Raw genomic sequence first — 17,339 nt, forward strand, 5'->3', positions numbered from 1 at the left:
GTTATTGTAAATAAATGTTATTACTTTGTATCCTTAAAACTCGTGCTGGATTCTTCGTGGCCCTCACAAAACTGGCGACGAAGGTTAAAGTGAATAGCTGTCTACACTGCTGAAGTCACCTCCCTGGCTTTTTGTTGGATACAGGTTGTAAGTTGTTTTCTATTACACCATGCCTCTGTACGAACGTTTGGATGTTTTTGATGCTGCGCTGGAAAGCTGGAACCAGTACACACAACGGATGCGTTACTATTTCCGGGCAAACAATATCACCGAAAACGAGTGCCAGGTGGTCATATTGCTCACCGCCTGCGGCCCGCATACGTTTGGAGTGATTAGGAGCCTTACGTACCCAGCTGCGCCGGACACCAAAATGTTTGGTGAACTTGTGAATATAGTGGGGCAACATTTTAACCCAACCCCGTTCACGATAGTCCAGCGTTACCGGTTTAATACCGCTGAGAGGACCCCTGGAGAATCCCTTGCCGATTTTCTATCCAGGCTACGCAGGATTGCGGAGTACTGTGACTATGGTGAGACCTTGTCAGAAATGTTACGCGACCGTTTGGTTTGCGGTATTAACAATGCGGCCACCCAGAGAAAGTTGTTAGCTGAGCCAACATTGACTTTTCAACAGGCCATTCAAATAGTATTGTACCGAGAGAGCGCAGAACGAGGAGTGCAGGAGCTACAGGGAATGGAAGTGGATGCCTTGGGGCGCAGCCCCTTCCGTCCGAAAATGTCCCCCCGCACTCCTGTGGTACCTTGGGCGAGGCAACGTCCGGACCGACGCCAGTGGCCGTCAGACATTCCTCCCGAAGGGAGCCTTCTCCAGAACCAATGGATGAGGCGCCATGTCCGTGTCAGACTTGTAGGCGCCGACCCCGTCGCGGACGGCGGTCCTGAGGGCGCCAGAGGCGCCGTCGTTCCGACCGAAACTGGGACCAGCCCAGGGGCCGTACTTTCCATGTGGATGAACCTGCGGCGACTACTCCTGAGGACGTGGAGACGGAGGACGACTGCCTGCAGTTGCATTGTGTGGCAGCTCCCCGTGTGGCCCCCATTAAGGTGACAGTATGGGTCAATGGCCACCCGCTTGAGATGGAGTTGGACACTGGCGCAGCGGTCTCCGTGATCGCCCAGAGGACATTCGACCGCATCAAGCAGGGTATACAGACCCTTACATTAACCGACTCACAGGCCAGGTTGGCCACCTACATGGGGGAACCACTGGACATTGCAGGAACTACAATGACCCCTGTTGTTTATGGACGCCAGGAGGGGCGTTTCCCACTTACCGTGGTGCACGGCCATGGGCCCAGCCTGTTGGGTCGGGACTGGTTGCGCCATTTGCGGTTGCAATGGCAGCACATCCTCCAAACAGTTTCTGAAGGGTTGACCGAGGTGCTAGGACGATACCCAGATGTATTCCAGCCTGGTTTGGGGAAAATAAAAGGGGCCGTAGCCCGTATCCAAGTCGAACCAGGAGCCACGCCGCGCTATTTCCAGGCGCGCCCGGTGCCTTACGCCTTGCTCGAGAAGGTAGAAGGGGGGCTCACTCGTTTGGAGAGGTTGGGTATTATCAGGCCCGTCCGTTTTGCTGACTGGGCAGCACCAATTGTACCTGTAATGAAGCCAGATGCCACAGTTCGCATGTGTGGCGACTATAAACTTACAGTGAATACGGCTTCCCGACTCGACCGATATCCAATGCCTCGCATAGAGGATCTCTACGCGAAGCTTGCAGGTGGACTCTCGTTCACAAAATTAGATATGAGTCACGCCTACCTGCAGTTGGAGCTGGACCCTGCCTCCCGACCATCTGCCTGCGCAATTTTTCAACGTGTTATGGAGGGCATTTTGAGAGGTTTACCACGTGTTGCTGTCTACTTAGATGACGTTTTGATTACAGGGACGTCGGAGCAGGAACATTTGGAAAATCTGGAGGCTGTCCTTAGACGCCTTTCGGAGGCTGGAGTCCGTTTACGTTGCACAAAGTGCGTATGTCAGGCAAAGGAAGTAGTCTACCTGGGTTATCGGGTGGACCGCGAAGGTTTGCACCCCGTCGCAGAGAAGGTGCGTGCAATTCAACAGGCCCCCGCCCCGACTGACACTTCACATCTTCGTTCTTTTCTCGGTCTCGTAAACTATTACGGGAAGTTCCTCCCCAATCTGGCAACTACGCTGGCCCCTTTGCACCTTCTGCTAAAGAAAAATCACACCTGGGTTTGGGGTCAGCCGCAAGAAACCGCTTTCCGGCGGGTAAAGCAACAATTGTCGTCGTCTTGGTTACTAACCCACTATGATCCTGGAAAGCCTTTGCTCATCACATGTGATGCATCCCCGTATGGTATTGGGGCCGTCCTGTCCCACAAGATGGAGAACGGGGCCGAGCGACCGATAGCTTTCGCCTCCCGCACATTGACTGCAGCGGAGAAAAAGTACGCGCAGATCGAGAAGGAGGGCCTGGCAGTGGTTTTTGCGGTGAAACGCTTCCACCAGTACGTGTATGGCCGCCATTTCACTATCGTGACTGATCATAAGCCTCTGCTGGGACTTTTCAGAGAGGATAAGCCAATACCGCCCATTGCTTCCGCACGGATCCAGCGCTGGGCTTTGTTGCTTGCTGCATACGAGTATTCTCTGGAGCACAAACCAGGTACGCAGATAGCAAATGCCGACGCACTGAGCCAATTGCCTTTATCAACCGGCCCCATGTCGACCTCCACGACCGGTGAGGTGGTTGCAACCCTAAATTTTATGGACACCTTGCCTGTCACAGCATCACAGATCCGTGAGTGGACCCAGACAGAGCCAGTCCTGTCAAAGGTTCGGCACATAGTCCTGTATGGTGGGCAGCATAGACAGCTCCCAGGCGAGTTGCGGGCATTTTCCTCCAAGCTGTCAGAATTCAGCGTGGAAGACGGCATCCTCTTGTGGGGGACGCGTGTGATTGTCCCGGAAAAAGGCCAGGAGCTGATACTAACAGACTTGCACAATGGGCATCCAGGCGTGACCAAAATAAAAATGTTGGCCCGGAGTTATGTCTGGTGGCCAGGCCTCGACACCGACATTGAGAAGGTGGCCCAAAACTGCTCCATTTGCCAGGAGCATCAGAAGCTTCCGCCGGCTGCGCCCCTACATCACTGGGAATGGCCAGGGCGGCCTTGGGCACGCTTGCATGCAGATTTCGCAGGCCCTTTTCAAGGATCCATGTTCCTTCTATTAATTGACGCCCAGTCTAAATGGCTAGAGGTGCATAAGATGCAGGGGACAACGTCCTGCGCAACAATTGAAAAGATGAGTTTGTCCTTTAGTACGCATGGCCTCCCCGAGGTGCTGGTCACGGATAACGGCACTCCATTCGCGAGTGAGGAGTTTGCGAGGTTCACGAAGATGAACGGCATATGCCATATCCGCACTGCCCCTTACCACCCGGCTTCAAATAGGTTGGCAGAGCGCACAGTGCAGACATTCAAAAGAGGCCTAAAGAAGCAGTCTTCCGGATCAATGGACACGAGACTGGCTCGCTTTTTGTTTACGTACAGGACCACCCCCCATGCAGTGACTGGGGTAGCTCCCGCAGAACGCCTAATGGGCCGGAGACTTCGCACCCGCCTTAGTATGGTTTTCCCGGACATTGGCGCAAAATTACGCCGCACACAAGAATGGCAGGGACAGGGATTTTCTCGGCATCGGCCGATTCGGCAGTTTGCGCCCGGTGACCCAGTGTTCATTTGGAATTTTGCTGGTGGTGCCCAGTGGGTTCCTGGTGTAATCTTTCGCCAAACGGGCCCTATATCTTACCAGGTGCAAGCCCAGGGTCGTCTCCAGCGCAAACATGTAGACCACGTTCGGTCCAGAAGACTATCCCCTCAAAAGATTCTCCGCTCCCGGAGCTCATTTGTACAGCCGCAGAGACCAGAGACAAGGGAAGGTAGTCCTCACAATCTTCCACTGGTGCCTCACTCGAAGCCTGTGCAGGTCGTTACAGAACCGAATGGAGATAGAGACGCTGACATGACGGAGGCAGCAGACTCTGACTCTGAGATGGAGGCACAGGATGCATCAGAGGGGGAATCCTCGGGTCCACGGGCCATGGATGTACAACCGTTGCGCCGTTCATCACGGAAGCGCCGGTCTCCGTCTCATTACACGCCGCCTGATCCAGCGCCGCGTGCAAATGGTGTCCGGCCTGCGGCAAAACGGGTCCGACGCCCTCCTTCGCCAGGGTCTTCGGTGGATTCCTTGGACTTTGGTGGGGAGGGATGTTATAACCTGCCTACTTACCATTGGCTGGGGGCTAATGACAATCCCACAATCCTGTGGGAGTATGAGCTTCCCCAATGAGGGGGCGGAGAAACCATTAGTAAACTCCTAGTATAAATAAAGCTGGCCAGTTTGGAACCAGCAGGAAAGGAGTGTGCAGCAAGGGAAGTTGCTGCTGCTGTTATATATATATATATATGTTATTGTAAATAAATGTTATTACTTTGTATCCTTAAAACTCGTGCTGGATTCTTCGTGGCCCTCACAAAAATAGCAAGAGTATTTGAGCAAAGGAGCAATGATGTCTTGCTGTAATTATACAGGGCCTTGGAGAGGCGGTAGCATCGTGGTACTGTCACTGGACCAGTAAACCAGAAACCCAGGGTAATGCTCTGCGGATCCGGATTCGAATCCCGCCACTGCAGATGGTGGAATTTGAATTCAATAGAAATCTGGAATTAAAAGTCTAATGATGACAATGAAACCATTGTCGATTGTTGTAAAAACCCATCTGTTCACTAATGTCCTTTAGGGAAGGAAATCTGCCATCCTTATCTGGTCTGGTCTACATGTAATAATAATAATCTTTATTATTGTGACAAGTAGGCTTACATTAACACTGCAATGAAGTTACTGAGAAAACCCCCTAGTCGCCACATTCCGGCGCCTGTTCGGGTACACAGGGAGAATTCAGAATGTCCAAATTACCTCATGGTACATCTTTCAGGACTTGTGGGAGAAAACCCATGCAGACACCGCAGACAATGACCCAAGCCGGGAATCGAACCTGGGACCCTGGTGCTGTGAAGAAACAGTGCTAACCACTGTGCTACCGTACTTTTCTGATGATTGAGAATAGCCTGACGGGGTGGTAATTGGCTGGGTTGGATTTGTCCTGTTTTTTGTATAAAGGACATATCTGGCCAATTTTCCACATTGCCGGGTAGATGTCAATGTTGGAGCTGTACCAGAACAGCTTGGTTAAGGATGCGGTAACTTCTTGAGCACAAGTCTTCAATACTATTGCTGGGATATTGTCAGGACCCAGAGTCTTTGCAGTATCCAGGGCCTTCAGCTATTTCTGGATATCACATGGAGAGAATCCAATTGACTGAAAACTGACATCTGTGATGCTGGGAACCTCCGGAGGGGGCAGAGATGGATCATCCACTCGGCACTTCTGGTTAAAGATTGTTGCATATGAATCAAAGAACAAACAAAGAAATGTACAGCACAGGAACAGGCCCTTCGGCCCTCCAAGCCCGTGCCGACCATACTGCCCGACTAAACTACAATCTTCTACACTTCCTGGGTCCGTATCCTTCTATTCCCATCCTATTCATATATTTGTCAAGATGCCCCTTAAATGTCCCTATCGTCCCTGCTTCCACTACCTCCTCCGGTAGCGAGTTCCAGGTACCCACTACCCTCTGCGTAAAAAACTTGCCTCGTACATCTACTCTAAACCTTGCCCCTCTCACCTTAAACCTATGCCCCCTAGTAATTGACCCCTCTACCCTGGGGAAAAGCCTCTGACTATCCACTCTGTCTATGCCCCTCATAATTTTGTATACCTCTATCAGGTCGCCCCTCAACCTCCTTCGTTCCAGTGAAAACAAACCGAGTTTATTCAATCGCTCCTCATAGCTTATGCCCTCCATACCAGGCAACATTCTGGTAAATCTCTTCTGCACCCTCTCTAAAGCCTCCACATCCTTCTGGTAGTGTGGCGACCAGAATTGAACACTATACTCCAAGTGTGGCCTAACTAAGGTTCAGCCTCATCTTCTGCTCTGATGTGCTGGGCTCCTCCATTATTGAGCATGAGGATATCTGTGGAGCATCCGCCTCCAGTCAGATGTTTAATTGTCCACCACCATTCATGACAAGACAGGGCCGCGGAGCTTAGATGCGATCTGTTGGTTGAGGAATTGATTAGCTCTATTATTTGCTGCTTATGCTGTTTTGCACACAAGTAGTCCTGTGTTGTAGCTTCATCAGATTGACACACGGTGATGCTCTTGGCATGCTCTCCTGTACTCTTCATTGAACCAAGGTTGCTACTTGGTTTAATGGTAATGGTAAAGTGGGGATCTGCAAGGCCAAGAGGTTACAATTGCTGGCATCCATTATATCCTCCATTCCGCTTTCACCATTCCGAAGGGCCCTTGGCTTCCGTGACATCCTGGTACACACCTTATTTGCCCCCAACACCACCACGTGTGGTACGTTTCCGCGAAAGCACTGGAGATGCACCTGTCCATTTTCCCCCTCCTCTTCACTGCTCAAGATCCCAAACATTCCTTCCAAACGAAACATGATTTATTACACTGCATCAATGTACATTTGGCGACCACTTTGCAGAACTAGTTTCGCCATTCAGTCCACAAGCATGGCCCCAAGCTTCCAGTTGCCTGCCATTTTATTTGCTTTCAAGCTGACCCTCACTGTCTGAAAAGTGAGAGCAGCTTCAGAGTGAGAAACAACATGGAAAGAGGTGGATCCGGGCAGTTAAAACAGCGCGGGGTGGGGAGGGGTGTTCAAGCGCACTATAAACAGGGTGGGAGAAACAAAGAGTGATGGCCTGATGGGATCTACCCCAGAATACTGAAGGAGGCTGGAGAGGAAATTGCTGAGGCCTTGACAGAAATCTTTGGATCCTCGCTGTCTTCAGGGGATGTCCCGGAGGACTGGAGAATAGCCAATGTTGTTCCTCTGTTTAAGAAGGGTAGCAAGGATAATCCCGGGAACTACAGGCCGGTGAGCCTTACTTCAGTGGTAGGGAAATTACTGGAGAGAATTCTTCGAGACAGGATCTACTCCCATTTGGAAGCAAATGGACGTATTAGTGAGAGGCAGCACGGTTTTGTGAAGGGCAGGTCGTGTCTCACTAACTTGATAGAGTTTTTCGAGGAGGTCACTAAGATGATTGATGCAGGTAGGGCAGTAGATGTTGTCTATATGGACTTCAGTAAGGCCTTTGACAAGGTCCCTCATGGTAGACTAGTACAAAAGGTGAAGTCACACGGGATCAGGGGTGAACTGGCAAGGTGGATACAGAACTGGCTAGGCCATAGAAGGCAGAGGGTAGCAATGGAGGGATGCTTTTCTAATTGGAGGGCTGTGACCAGTGGTGTTCCACAGGGGTCAGTGTTGGGACCTTTGCTGTTTGTAGTATATATAAATGATTTGGAGGAAAATGTAATTGGTCTGATTAGTAAGTTTGCAGACGACACAAAGGTTTGTGGAATTGCAGATAGCGATGAGGACTGTCAGAGGATACAGCAGGATTTAGATTGTCTGGAGACTTGGGCGGAGAGATGGCAGATGGAGTTTAATCCGGACAAATGTGAGGTAATGCATTTTGGAAGGGCTAATGCAGGTAGGGAATATACAGTGAATGGTAGAACCCTCAAGAGTATTGAAAGTCAAAGAGATCTAGGAGTACAGGTCCACAGGTCATTGAAAGGGGCAACACAGGTGGAGAAGGTAGTCAAGAAGGCATACGGCATGCTTGCCTTCATTGGCCGGGGCATTGAGTATAAGAATTGGCAAGTCATGTTGCAGCTGTATAGAACCTTAGTTAGGCCACACTTGGAGTATAGTGTTCAATTCTGGTCGCCACACTACCAGAAGGATGTGGAGGCTTTAGAGAGGGTGCAGAAGAGATTTACCAGAATGTTGCCTGGTATGGAGGGCATAAGCTATGAGGAGCGATTGAATAAACTCGGTTTGTTCTCACTGGAACGAAGGAGGTTGAGGGGCGACCTGATAGAGGTATACAAAATTATGAGGGGCATAGACAGAGTGGATAGTCAGAGGCTTTTCCCCAGGGTAGAGGGGTCAATTACTAGGGGGCATAGGTTTAAGGTGAGAGGGGCAAGGTTTAGAGTAGATGTACGAGGCAAGTTTTTTATGCAGAGGGTAGTGGGTGCCTGGAACGCACTACCGGAGGAGGTAGTGGAAGCAGGGACGATAGGGACATTTAAGGGGCATCTTGACAAATATATGAATAGGATGGGAATAGAAGGATACGGACCCAGGAAGTGTAGAAGATTGTAGTTTAGTCGGGCAGTATGGTCGGCACGGGCTTGGAGGGCCGAAGGGCCTGTTCCTGTGCTGTACATTTCTTTGTTCTTTGTTCTTTGATATAGGAAAACGTGTAGCTGATTGTTCTGGTAAGCAACCTATTCTAATTTGCTTTCAGATTAAAGATTAAAACGAGAAATAAAGCCCAGAAATAAAATCTAAAGCCCAGTTGGAAATTTAAAAATTCACAAATTAAAAGCTGTATAAATAGAGATGCGGGGCCAGGTGATTTGTTTTACCTGTATGATGTGGGAGCTGGTGGGCCCCATTGTGGTTCCTAGTGGCCACATCTGTAGTAAATGTTGGTTGCTTGAGGAATTTCCGCTCAGAGTTGATGAGCTGGAGTCTGAGCGTTGGACGCTGCGACACATCAGGGAGGGGAGAGTTACCTGGATGCTGTGTTTCAAGAGGCAGTCACATCCTTCAGATTAGCTTGAAATTGGCCAGTGGTCAGGGACAGGATGGTGTGACTATGAGAGGGATCCAGGAGCCTCAGCCCCTGAGCTTGTCCAACAGGTTTGAGATTCTTGCTTCCTGCGTGGATGAGAGTGGGGACTGTGGGAAAGCTGGACAAACTGACCACACCACCGTAGTACAGGGTGCGATTTAAGAGAGGGGGGGGGGGGGGGGGGGGTAGGAGAGAAAGGAATTGTAGTCATAATTGGGGATAGTTTAGTTAGGGACATAGACACTGTTCTCGGTGACCAGGATTGAGAATCCCGAAGGTTGTGTTGCCTGCCTGGTACTCGGGTTCGGGATATTTCACCTGGGCTGCAGAAGAGCTTGGAGTGGGAGGGTAAAGATCCAGTTATCGTGGTCCAAGTAGGTACCAGCGACACAGGTAGAACAAGATCGAGGTTCTGCTGAAAGATTATGAGCAGCTAGGGGCTAGACGCTCTTCACCTGAATCAAGCTGGGACCAGAGCCCTGGCGAATCGCATGACTAGGGCTGTAGATAGGGCTTTAAACTGAATGGGGGGGGGGGGGGGGGGGTTCAGTTGCTTTGAAAATTAGAACATCAAAGTTAAAGGAGAAGGTAGGTGTACATGCTAATGATGAGCATTGTAAACTAGTTAGGGGGGCTCAGGAGAGGCTGGTAAAGTTTCCAGTACAGAGAGTATCAAAAGCAGCAGGAATCTAACTCCAGGCACAACAGGAAAGGGGACAACTATGAGAAGTGGGGTGGTCAACGCAGGACTAAGGGTGTTGTACCAAAATGCACACAGTATATGGAACAAGGTAAATGAGTTTGTAGCGCGCATTGAAATTAGTGGGTACAATTGGTAGTCCCATCAACAAAGAACAAAGAACAAAGAAATGTACAGCACAGGAACAGGCCCTTCGGCCCTCCAAGCCCGTGCCGACCATACTGCCCGACTAAACTACAATCTTCTACACTTCCTGGGTCCGTATCCTTCTATTCCCATCCTATTCATATATTTGTCAAGATGCCCCTTAAATGTCCCTATCGTCCCTGCCTCCACTACCTCCTCCGGTAGTGAGTTCCAGGCACCCACTACCCTCTGCGTAAAAAACTTGCCTCGTACATCTACTCTAAACTTTGCCCCTCTCACCTTAAACCTATGCCCCCTAGTAATTGACCCCTCTACCCTGGGGAAAAGCCTCTGACTATCCACTCTGTCTATGCCCCTCATAATTTTGTATACCTCTATCAGGTCGCCCCTCAACCTCCTTCGTTCCAGTGAGAACAAACCGAGTTTATTCAATCGCTCCTCATAGCTTATGCCCTCCATACCAGGCAACATTCTGGTAAATCTCTTCTGCACCCTCTCTAAAGCCTCCACATCCTTCTGGTAGTGTGGCGACCAGAATTGAACACTATACTCCAAGTGTGGCCTAACTAAGGTTCTATACAGCTGCAACATGACTTGCCAATTCTTATACTCAATGCCCCGGCCAATGAAGGCAAGCATGCCGTATGCCTTCTTGACTACCTTCTCCACCTGTGTAGCCCCTTTCAGTGATCTGTGGACCTGTACTCCTAGATCTCTTTGACTTTCAATACTCTTGAGGGTTCTACCATTCACTGTATATTCCCTACCTGCATTAGCCCTTCCAAAATGCATTACCTCACATTTGTCCAGGTTAAACTCCATCTGCCATCTCTCCGCCCAAGTCTCCAGACAATCTAAATCCTGCTGTATCCTCAGACAGTCCTCATCGCTATCCGCAATTCCACCAACCTTTGTGTCGTCTGCAAACTTACTAATCAGACCAGTTACATTTTCCTCCAAATCATTTATATATACTACAAAGAGCAAAGGTCCCAGCACTGATCCCTGTGGAACACCACTGGTCACAGCCCTCCAATTAGAAAAGCATCCCTCCATTGCTACCCTCTGCCTTCTATGGCCTAGCCAGTTCTGTATCCACCTTGCCAGTTCACCCCTGATCCCGTGTGACTTCACCTTTTGTACTAGTCTACCATGAGGGACCTTGTCAAAGGCCTTACTGAAGTCCATATAGACAACATCTACTGCCCTACCTGCATCAATCATCTTAGTGACCTCCTCAAAAAACTCGATCAAGTTAGTGAGACACGACCTCCCCTTCACAAAACCGTGCTGCCTCTCACTAATACGTCCATTTGCTTCCAAATGGGAGTAGATCCTGTCTCGAAGAATTCTCTCCAGTAATTTCCCTACCACTGAAGTAAGGCTCACCGGCCTGTAGTTCCCGGGATTATCCCTGCCACCCTTCTTAAACAGAGGAACAACATTGGCTATTCTCCAGTCCTCCGGGACATCCCCTGAAGACAGCGAGGATCCAAAGATTTCTGTCAAGGCCTCAGCAATTTCCTCTCCAGCCTCCTTCAGTATTCTGGGGTAGATCCCATCCGGCCCTGGGGACTTATCTACCTTAATATTTTTTAAGACACCCAACACCTCGTCTTTTTGGATCACAATGTGACCCAGGCTATCTACACCCCCTTCTCCAGACTCAACATCTACCAATTCCTTCTCTTTGGTGAATACTGATGCAAAGTATTCATTTAGTACCTCGCCCATTTCCTCTGGCTCCACACATAGATTCCCTTGCCTATCCTTCAGTGGGCCAACCCTTTCCCTGGCTACCCTCTTGCTTTTTATGTAAGTGTAAAAAGCCTTGGGATTTTCCTTAACCCTATTTGCCAATGACTTTTCATGACCCCTTCTAGCCCTCCTGACTCCCTGCTTAAGTTCCTTCCTACTTTCCTTATATGCCACACAGGCTTCGTCTGTTCCCAGCCTTTTAGCCCTGACAAATGCCTCCTTTTTCTTTTTGACGAGGCCTACAATATCATTCGTCATCCAAGGTTCCCGAAAATTGCCGTATTTGTCTTTCTTCCTCACAGGAACATGCCTGTCCTGTATTCCTATCAACTGACACTTGAAAGCCTCCCACATGTCAGATGTTGATTTGCCCTCAAACATCCGCCCCCAATCTATGCTCTTCAGTTCCCGCCTAATATTGTTATAATTAGCCTTCCCCCAATTTAGCACATTCATCCTCGGACCACTCTTATCCTTGTCCACCAGTACTTTAAAACTTACTGAATTGTGGTCACTGTTACCGAAATGCTCCCCTACTGAAACATCTACCACCTGGCCGGGCTCATTCCCCAATACCAGGTCCAGTACCGCCTCTTCCCTAGTTGGACTGTTTACATATTGTTTTAAGAAGCCCTCCTGGATGCTCCTTACAAACTCTGCCCCGTCTAAGCCCCTGGCACTAAGTGAGTCCCAGTCAATATTGGGGAAGTTGAAGTCTCCCATCACCACAACCCTGTTGTTTTTACTCTTTTCCAAAATCTGTCTACCTATCTGCTCCTCTATCTCCCGCTGGCTGTTGGGAGGCCTGTAGTATACCCCCAACATTGTGACTGCACCCTTCTTATTCCTGATCTCTACCCATATAGCCTCACTGCCCTCTGAGGTGTCCTCTCGCTGTATAGCTGTGATACTCTCCTGAACAAGTAGCGCAACTCCGCCTCCCCTTTTACATCCCCCTCTATCCCGCCTGAAACATCTAAATCCTGGAACGTTTAGCTGCCAATCCTGCCCTTCCCTCAACCAGGTCTCTGTAATGGCAACAACATCATAGTTCCAAGTACTAATCCAAGCTCTAAGTTCATCTGCCTTACCCGTAATGCTCCTTGCATTAAAACATATGCACTTCAGGCCACCAGACCCGCTGTGTTCAGCAACTTCTCCCCGTCTGCTCTGCCTCAGAGCCACACTGTCCATATTCCCTAGTTCTCCCTCAACGCTCTCACCTTCTGACCTATTGCTCCCGTGCCCACCCCCCTGCCATACTAGTTTAAACCCTCCCGTGTGAATTGGTAGACGTGGCTGCAAGGGAATCAGCTCGGAGATCTAAATATTCAAGGATATGTGCCCTATCGCAAGAACAGACAGATGGGCAAAGGGGCGGGGTTGCATTGTTGGTAAGAAATTAAATTAAATCGATAGCAAAAAGCAACATAGGGACAGAAGGCATAGAATCTCCATGGTTGGAGTTGAGGAATCGCAAAGGAACAAAAGACCCTGATGGGAGTTATGTACAGGATGTGGGGCAGAAAATAAATCAGGAGATGGAAAAGACATGTAAAAAATGCAATATCACAATAATCATGGGGGACTTCAATATGTAGGTGGACTGTGAAAATCAGGTTGGGAGTGGATCCCAAGAAAAGGAATTTGTGGAATATATATAAGAGGTGTTTTTTGGAGCAGCTTGTGACAGAGCCTACTGGTGAACAGGCAATTCTGAATTTGGTGATGTGTAATGAGGCAGATTTGACTGGGGAGCTAAAGGTGAAGGAACCCTTAGGGAGCAGTGACCACAATATGATAGAATTTACCCTGCAGTTTGAAAGGGAGAAGCTGGAATCAGATGTAACAGTATTACAATTAAAGAAGGGTAACTACAAAGACATGAGGGAGGAGCTGGCCAGATTGGAAAAGGAACCTAGCAGGGAAGACAGTGGAACAGCAATGGCTGGAATTTTGGGGGTTATTTGGGAGGCAAAACAGAAATTCATCCTAAGGAGGAAACATGCTAAAGGGAGGATGAGGCATCCATGGATAATGAGAGAACTGAACCATAAACGCAAAAGAAAAAGCCTCCAAAGTGGCGAGGATTAGTGGGAAGCCTTTAAAAGCAAGCAGAGGACAACAATTAAAAAAATCAATAAGGGGTGGGGGGGGGGGGGGGGGGGGGAGAAGAAGATGAAATATGAATGTAAGCTAGCAAGTAATATAAAAGAAGATATCAACAATTGTTTTGATGTGTAAAAGGTAAGAGAGGCGCAAGAATGGACTTTGGATCACTGGAAAATGAGGCTGTGAACAAAGAAATGGCAGAGGAACTGAACAGTTATTTTGCATCAGTCTTCATAGTGGAAGACGTCAGTGGCACACCAGAACTTCAAGAGAGTCAGGGGCAGAGGCGACTGTAGTGGCCATCACTACAGAGAAAGTGCTGGGGAAGCTGAAAGGTCAAACGGTGGATAAATCACCTGGACCAGTTGGACTACATCCCAGGGTTCTGAAGAAGATAGTTAAGGAGATTGTGGAGGAACTGGTGGTGATCTTTGTGGAATCACTTGAGTCAGGGGTGGCTCCCAGAGGACTGGAAAGTGGTTAATGTAACACTGCTGTTTCTGAAGGGAGGGAGGCAGAAGGCAAATTATAGGCTGGTTAGCCTGATTTCGGTCATTGGTAAGATTTTAGAGTCCATTATTAGGGATGAGACTGCAGAGTACTTAGGAGTGCATGGTAAAATAGGACTGAGTCAGCATGGCTTCATGAAGGGAAGGTCATGCATGACAAATGTGTTAGAATTCTTTTGGGCCCCGTATCTAAGGAAGGATGTGCTGGCCTTGGAGAGGGTCCAGAGGAGGTTCACAATAATGATCGTGGGAATGAAGGGCTTGTTATATGAGGAGCGATTCAGGACTCTGGTCTGTGCTCGATGGAGTTTAGAAGGATATGGGGGGATCTTATTGAAACTTACAGAACACTGGGAGGCCTGGATAGAGTGGACATGGAAAAGATGTTTCCACTTGTAGGAAAAATTAGAACCCAAGTGTACAACTTGAAGCTGAAGGGACGATCCTTTAAAAGTGAGAGAACGCCCCAAGTCGAACTGGAACAAGCAATGTCACACAAAAAGACAGGCATAACTGGGGCCCATGCGGATGCCCATAGCCACACCTTTTTCTTTCAGGAAGTGAGACAAGTTCAGTTCGGGGTAGGAAGGTAGCAGCAGATGGGGTTGTTCGGGTATCTGCTTAAGGGATAAACGCACAGCCCTTAGACCCTCCTGGTGGGGGATGGAGGTGTTTCTGTTTCTATTTCAGAATTCCAGCATCTGCAGTATCTTGCTTTTATTCAAGTATATCTACACCGTGTCAAAATAAAGTCCCCTTTATGCCCAATGACCGACGTTCAAAGTTGATTCGTAAGTTAATGGTGTTAAATACAAAATAAGCAGAATAGTTTCCAGAAAACAAGGGAGCGGATTTTCGGCCGTGTTGTTTCTGGGGCACCTCCCGCTACGCCTGAAGAATAGCAGGATCGCCCCTACACGGGTTTGCCGCTGGACGGCGAGTGGGTCAAAATGCTCCTGACCCGCCGCACCCGGCACGCTCTGGCTTGCGCCCTCACTAAGCGGGAACGAGATTTGCATATTTAAATGACTTTTTTGACTGATTTAAATAGGCTCAGCCCATTTCAGACCGGAGTCTTCTGGGATTTGCGGCTCAGCGGTGCATCCGCCGCAAATCAGTACCGGTTTCCAAAATCTGAAACCAGGCCTGATGACAACACCGGAGCTCAGAGGCCATTGGAGCCGCTGGGTGTCGGGGGCAGGGCAGGGCACCGCCCGGGCTCCCGTCCGGCTCCGCCCGGGTGTCCATCCGGCTCCGCCCGGGTGTCCATCCGGCTCCGCCCGGGCTCCCGTCCGGGTGTCCACCGGCTCCGCCCGGGCTCCCGTCCGGCTCTGCCCGGGCTCCCATCCGGCACCGCCCGGGTGTCCATCTGGCTCCGCCCGGGCTCCCGTCCGGCACCGCCCGGGTGTCCATCTGGCTCCGCCCGGGCTCCCGTCCGGCTCCGCCCGGGTGTCCATCTGGCTCCGCCCGGGCTCCCGTCCGGCACCGCCCGGGTGTCCATCTGGCTCCGCCCGGGCTCCCATCCGGCTCCGCCCGGGCTCCCATCCGGCACTGCCCGGGCTTCCATCCGGCTCCGCCCGGGCTCCCGTCCGGCACCGCCCGGGTGTCCATCTGGCTCCGCCCGGGCTTCCATCCGGCTCCGCCCGGGCTCCCATCTGGCTCCGCCGGAAGGTTCGGGGCTATTGTCCATGTCTGCAGGGATCGTGATGTCCGTGGGTGGGACCTTCAACTAAACTTTTAAAAATGCGCCTGATCTTGGAGGCTTGTGTCTTTAGTTCCACTCTTCAGAAAAAATTCTAAGTGTGGGAGAATGCAGTGAGTTTTGCCCCAAGGTCAAATAAAAATGACTAAGTGTGGATGAAATGCGAAGGGAATCATGTGGGAACAACTGGCGGGATTCTCACCCATTTACCCGCCCAAAATGACACTTAGTTTGGGAGAATTTCGCTTGAAATGTTGCAGCTTTCAAAATGTACGGACATTTTCCAACTTGTATCAAGTTCATTGACATCAACCCAAATTCTCTACATTACAAGTCTTTGGCAGAAATGGAAAATCACTCAAATTACTTAGTTAAAGGTCAAATTTCTCAGTAAAGGTCAGTCTGTAAGGGCTACTTACATTGACAAAAAAAGGGACTATAAGCATCACAATTGCCAGTTCCAACTGTGGGTTCTGGATTGGATTGAGCAGTGCCACCTGTAAACAATCAGAAAAACAGTGCACAAATCATTAAAAGGTTATTTCACTGAGCAAGGTTAGTCCCATAATCTCCTTCCACACACAACCACAATTTCCTTTGAATGCGGATGTCACTGATCACCACACCCACAATCTCTCGCCACAGCTCACCTCACCTGCAATCTCTAATTGATAGCCGACGTCAGATCACCCCATCTACAAACTCCTTCTGGCCAGATGCACAGATGATCACAAATTGCAAAGTTGAAATACAAAGATAATTCCCAGCTTCTATTCTCTACGACAAACCATTTTAGAACATAGAACAATACAGCGCAGTCCAGGCCCTTCGGCCCACGATGTTGCACCGAAACAAAAGCCATCTAACCTACACTATGCCATTATCATCCATATGTTTATCCAATAAACTTTTAAATGCCCTCAATGTTGGCGAGTTCACTACTGTAGCAGGTAGGGCATTCCACGGCCTCACTACTCTTTGCGTAAAGAACCTACCTCTGACCTCTGTCCTATATCTATTACCCCTCAGTTTAAAGTTATGTCCCCTCGTGCCAGCCATATCCATCCGCGGGAGAAGGCTCTCACTGTCCACCCTATCCAACCCCCTGATCATTTTGTATGCCTCTATTAAGTCTCCTCTTAATCTTCTTCTCTCCAACGAAAACAACCTCAAGTCCATCAGCCTTTCCTCATAAGATTTTCCCTCCATACCAGGCAACATCCTGGTAAATCTCCTCTGCACCCGCTCCAAAGCCTCCACGTCCTTCCTATAATGCGGTGACCAGAACTGTACGCAATACTCCAAATGCGGCCGTACCAGAGTTCTGTACAGCTGCAACATGACCTCCCGACTCCGGAACTCAATCCCTCTACCAATAAAGGCCAACACTCCATAGGCCTTCTTCACAACCCTATCAACCTGGGTGGCAACTTTCAGGGATCTATGTACATGGACACTTAGATCCCTCTGCTCATCCATACTTTCAAGAACTTTACCATTAGCCAAATATTCCGCATTCCTGTTATTCCTTCCAAAGTGAATCACCTCACACTTCTCTACATTAAACTCCATTTGCCACCTCTCAGCCCAGGTCTGCAGCTTATCTAT

General features: G+C 49.5%; 1 protein-coding gene across 2 annotated transcripts in view; it reads right to left on the bottom strand.

Annotated features, from left to right (window-relative positions):
* Positions 1 to 17,339, bottom strand: part of stimate (STIM activating enhance) — a 258,679-nt gene that overhangs the window by 77,332 nt on the left and 164,008 nt on the right. For both annotated transcript variants that reach the window (XM_072473154.1, XM_072473155.1), the window contains exon 6: positions 16,151 to 16,228. In XM_072473154.1, coding sequence (XP_072329255.1) covers positions 16,151 to 16,228 — 78 coding nt within the window. The remainder of the gene's footprint in view (positions 1 to 16,150; positions 16,229 to 17,339) is intronic.

Source organism: Scyliorhinus torazame, chromosome 13 (assembly GCF_047496885.1).
Source record: "Scyliorhinus torazame isolate Kashiwa2021f chromosome 13, sScyTor2.1, whole genome shotgun sequence".
Lineage (NCBI taxonomy): Eukaryota > Metazoa > Chordata > Chondrichthyes > Carcharhiniformes > Scyliorhinidae > Scyliorhinus > Scyliorhinus torazame.